The sequence below is a fragment of the Austrofundulus limnaeus genome, unplaced genomic scaffold, assembly GCF_001266775.1.
Source record: "Austrofundulus limnaeus strain Quisiro unplaced genomic scaffold, Austrofundulus_limnaeus-1.0 Scaffold299, whole genome shotgun sequence".
Taxonomy (NCBI): domain Eukaryota; kingdom Metazoa; phylum Chordata; class Actinopteri; order Cyprinodontiformes; family Rivulidae; genus Austrofundulus; species Austrofundulus limnaeus.
The window spans coordinates 286,344-291,765 of record NW_013952701.1 but is presented as its reverse complement, the minus strand read 5'-3'; the positions used below and the strand labels follow the sequence as shown (position 1 = coordinate 291,765).

Sequence of the window (5,422 nt, the reverse complement as noted above, 5' to 3'; positions counted from 1 at the left end):
TATCCCTGAAAAAAGTTTCCCCACCAGAGGGGGCGCTCGCGAGTAGAAAGTAATCTGCCTTTGCCCCAGAAGATGGTCCAAATCTCATATGAAGTCTCTGACTTTTGTGTTGGTGCATCCTGGTGGACTACGTGTAAAATGCCAGAATTCATATGATGCTAAAAATCATAGTTTGCTGATATATATTTGTTGTCAAAATACCTTTTAGTACATATGTTGTTAAAATAAAATGAACAGTCCAATGATCATTTTACTGACATGTATAAAGACTGCAAAGGCTAAAAAATCTTGACGTCTGTATGAAATTGGAGGTAGTTCGAGTATTAAATTTTTATGCTATTTAAGCTCAAAAAAGGGGGGTCGGTTTATACATGAATAAATATGGTAATTGAGATAAAAGGAGAAATCAAAAATACGGACACAAAGATACGATTCCAAAAATTAAGACTTTCTGAAAGTTGAAAGCAAATTACCTGTTTTCACACTTAACCAAATGATGTCAGCAGAATTTCAAAATCCTAAAACATATTGCGTCATTTCAGGCTTTGAAAACCAGTTTTAGAAACTTGTCTAATTATATACAATACTGTGAATTTAGTAGCAGCCAATGCAGCTGGAATGCTAATTATTCTCATTCAACATTACCCTGAAACACTGTTCATGTTTTACTAAATGCGGTTTCATTTCTAAATGAACATAAATCAGTAACATACGTGCAATCTACGATGCACTGGAGACATGAAAACCAAGGCCCTGTAGGCGTTTATGTGAACCCAGAATCTTCAGTGTTTTGTTTATTCAGCTTTTGCTGCTGTCTTGTGAACTACTGAATGTGAACAAACATTCATATTTACAGTACATAGCTGTCAGCTGTTTAATGAAACATTTGTGGTAAGTTCTGCAGTGAACCATCTTGCAGAGTCATATCCCATGGTGACATCCAAAGTGGTCCTTAAAATCATGTGTGCAAATGTGGGAAAGGGCTGTTGTTAATATTATTATTATTATTATTATTTTAGTTGTGTGTTCCTTCACTGCTAATCTGCAGTAATGCCTCACCACCTCTCTTATCCCCGAAAATGCAGTTCTGGCTCGGGAGGAATGCGTCACTTTGTATTCACTGCCACCCAGGGGTGATGATTACGCCTTCACATCAATCCGTCCAACATAACCCAGTCCCACCCTGAGGCTACTGTGTCCTTCTTTAAGCTCTACAAAGGATTTGACATTTAAGACGGCTGTTGACTTCTTAAAACCTTCAAAGGAGGCTTGATGATGGCAAGAGTCGTTACAATCTAGAAGGAATTTCATTAGTGCCCCTCTGTGATTTTCCTAAGACTCTGAGAGTGGGCTTTACACAAACACACTTGAGAGGGATCAAGTGATCAAGTTGGCATTTAGAGAACATTGTTAGTTCACCAACACAATGGGCATTTTCATCTCAGCTGTGAACACAGAGTTGCAACTGTACTGATACTTTCCATAAAACACGGCCAAACATGATTCATTGGTTGCTAGGTGGATTGTGTGGAAACTGAAGAAGTTAGCTGGCAGTCTTGACCGCTTTCTACTGTTTTCTGAGCTTCCAGAGGGACCAACATCGTCACATGCTGATGTCTCCTAAAGCTGCAGTGTTTTGTTGGAGCCTCCTTCTTTTGACAACCAGATCTAAGATTTATTTGCGAGGAGTTTATTTGAGGTGTTCCTCGTTTCTGCCATGATGTTCTTGTCCTCTGTTGTCAGTGAGCACTCTGTAACGGGAAACAATGAACTGCAGGCTATAGAACATGCAAAGAAAAGTACTGACTAAATACTCTTATGGGGGAATAAAATATGTATTTTCTTGCCTTTCTGTAATTTAAGTTAAGATATTGTGAAAGTGTCAACGTTTTCATTTGTTAAAGTTATGGGCTGCATGCTCTGCCTCCCGCTTCATCCATGCTGCTTCGTGAATGTGTGAAAATGTTATTTTTTTGCCAGCTCAGAGCAGTATCAGAGGTAGATCAAGTTTAATCTTTTTTTTCCTCCTCCAATTTTACTTTCTGGTTTTGTTATTTGGCAGTGTACAGTTATAGTCTTAGCCTAAGACAAAGTAATGAGGGGAGTCTACATTTCAGGATTACTTAATACTTCTCAGAGGGAAGAAATTGCAGAGATTTATTGCTTTGTGGTTAAGTTTGAGTTCAAATTCTTTGTCTTTTAATGATGAAACAAAACATTGTTGCCTTTTCAGTCAGTTGGTGAATGAAAAAAATCACAATTGATGAAGCCAATATACTGTCAGTCTAAACCAGGGGTGGACAGCTGGTGGCCTGTGGGTGACTTCTGCCCAGGCCACCAATGAATAAACACAAATACACACACTTATATATCCTTTTTTAAATAATAATAATAAAAAAACTCCAATCAAAACAGATTTTAGATTAGTGCTCTGCATCTACCTACATATACAAACAGATATTCTTAGTGATGAATTTCAACAGATTCAGATCTTCTGTCACTGATGATCACCTTTCTGCTGTTTTTCGTGTCACCACCTCAGACATTCAGCCAAATTTTGATGCACTTTTTTAAAGCTGAAGAAGACAGACTGAATTTTTCTCACTGAATAAACCTAAAAGCACTCACTGCTTTTTGTATCAATTTGATACCATCTTGCGAAATGTTTGTTTGTGAATACTGACATTAAAAATGAAATGCAACAACGTTATGGTTGTTTTTGTTTAGGAATATTTTCCGTTATCACCTATATCACAATTTCTTATATTTATATAAATATTTACAGCATGTCATTGCTCTAATTACCAGTAGCAGCTAATCAAAATATATAATTAACTGCTCTTTATGATGGGTGAAAAAAATGATTAGGCAGAATTAAGTACAAGGTATTGTTGGTTTTGGACGTCCAACATAGTTGAAGTGGTTTATATGGCCCCCAGTAAAAATTAATAGCCCACCCATAGTCAAAACTGAAAAAAAATCTCATTTATGTATTTGATGCAGAATCCTGAGCTGTTTTTGAAAAGCTATAAAAACCAATACAAACACAAACGTGCATACTATAAAAATATTTGTTCCTGTGATATTCAATGTTTAAATGAACAATATTAATTAAAAACATCAATAGATAACATATTTTTAACTAAAAGGTGCTAATGAAAAAACATTATTTTGAGCGACCCCCCCCCGAAAAACAAAAACAGAACAGATGTTCAACGATAAAAACAAACACAGCTTTATATCTATAGCTAGAGATATATTTTATTTAAAATCTGATCTACTGGATGAACACAGAACTGGTGTATGACGCAGAAGATTATAACTATGGCAAAGACTGTACAGGAAAGCATGACTTTGATTAACTTGACTAAGATGGAAATTTTTTGAATCAGCACCTCGTTGCCGTTTTATTGGCCTGCAACTCATCCATCTGCTTCCCATTCACCTTCGCAGGAAATCCTCTTCGACCAATCAAATCAGAGCCTAATCTTTCAGACTTCTTTCGTCGTGGCTAAAAGGTTAGAGAAGCAGAAGACAGACTGTTTAAATCCCAGAGCAGCTGGGAAAACACGGCACCGAGAAGCAGGGATAAAAGAAAAAATAACTAGTTTTTTTCAGAATTTTTCAAATGTTCGTATTTTTTATCCATGTCGAAAGCTGTTTGACATATTGCTTAAACAATACATTTTTTATATAGTGGAAAAGCAAAACTAATTTATAAATTTGTTTTTGTAAATGGTGTTTATTTGTTTTTGTCAAACCAGCAAGGATTGTCGCATATTTCATATTTTTTCATATAATTCTCAAAACGTCAACCCTCGCTATAACCCTCATTTAACAATGTTTTTTGATTTGCTTATCTCATCTAGCGGTTGGTTTTGCTCAATTCACGGGCTGCATTTTCCTTCAGCTGCACTTTTTAAGCGTACATGAAAGAAAAGTCAGAAAGAAGCACTTTCCTGTGTTTAACGTTTACGTACATCCACGTGCATTAGGCGTGTATTTTCTTATGGAGTCATGCTCTGTTAAAACAACTCTTTATCACCGGCCTGACATGAATAAAAAAAGACAAGTTTACCAAAGCCTCTTTATTGTGCCAAATCGGTTTCTCTGATCTTTCAGGACTTTTCTTTTTTAATATTTAACTCTTCTCTTCCTATTTCCACAGAGCTTAATCCCAAAGGTAAGTGTTTTGTTAGAGTTGAAGTAGAAAAAGTAGAAACACATGCTGTCTTTATTAGAATGGCAGATAGGTTTTGTAGATGCAAATAGTTACCCTATCCTGTATTTCCAAAAAATCAGGCTCATATTCTAACATATTAACTGTGCTGCACACTCAGAATTGCACTCATCATCAACAAGACTAAATACTTTCCAAGCACTCACACTACTGTATATACAGGAAGAAACTGCTGTTGAGTGTTTATATTCCTGTTATGTGATACTTGGCAAGAAACACACACATACACAGGCTCACACACATTTCCTCACTCAATGAAAAATGTAAATATGCATTTTTATCCATTTATCCGTCTATACCCTGTGGAGTTTACACGGAAATATCATCGGACTCACATTTATCGCCAAAAAGAAACACTCAGACTTTTATGTTTCAGCACACGTTTTGACACGTGTTTATCTATCCTTGTGAGGACCTCTGCAAACATCCTTTCCCCTGCAAGCACCCATGTCAATCAGAACTGCTTAGTGCTGTGTCTAATCCCAGCCAATTCCTTAATCCTAAAAACTAGTTTTGACTATCAAGCCATAGCATTATGAATGCAATGGGAATAAACTAGTTTTCTCAGTTATTACTAGACTAGATGTGCAGAAACACGAGTTGCAGCAGTCATTTTCTTAGTTCTCAACCTGTTTTTCTTGGTTTGTGTGCTTTGATACATAAGAGAGTGTCCTATCAGTAATGGAGGAAGAATAAAGAGAATACGTTGACCACAAAATGAGATACTCTGATTTGCAGAAAAAAGGAGGGCAACATAAGAGACACCACAACTGCCTTCACAACAACAGAACTAACCTGTGGTTCTTACGACATTGATGGAAAATGTAGCTTTCCTTTTTTTTTTTACATCACACTATGGCATGCAGAACTTGTAAAACTAACCTTCTCATCATTTTTAGTGTTTTAAGTTATGGATTGCAGCTGCATATGAGAGTGAAGTGTGCTGCGATTGTTTCTTTTTATTGTTCCCCTCGTGGGTCACGCAAACATACATGCTGCGGCCGCACATATGTCTGATACCCACTCAGACGCACTCAGGGTGACATCACTGCAGCTGTGGAAAGAACCTGATCCTGCACAGTGGTCCTCTACTCAAATAAACTTTTATCCTCCCTCTCTCTCTCTCTCTCTCTCTCTCTCTCTCTCTCTCTCTCTCTCTCTCTCTCTCTCTCTGTGTATATA

The 5,422-nt window shown here is 36.9% G+C and overlaps 1 protein-coding gene across 1 annotated transcript in view; it reads left to right on the top strand.

Moving 5' to 3' along the window:
• Nucleotides 1-5,422, top strand: part of bbs9 (Bardet-Biedl syndrome 9) — a gene marked incomplete in the record, with an annotated part of 199,408 nt that overhangs the window by 47,189 nt on the left and 146,797 nt on the right. The window contains 1 exon segment of the mRNA XM_014021609.1: nucleotides 4,169-4,183. Coding sequence (XP_013877063.1) covers nucleotides 4,169-4,183 — 15 coding nt within the window.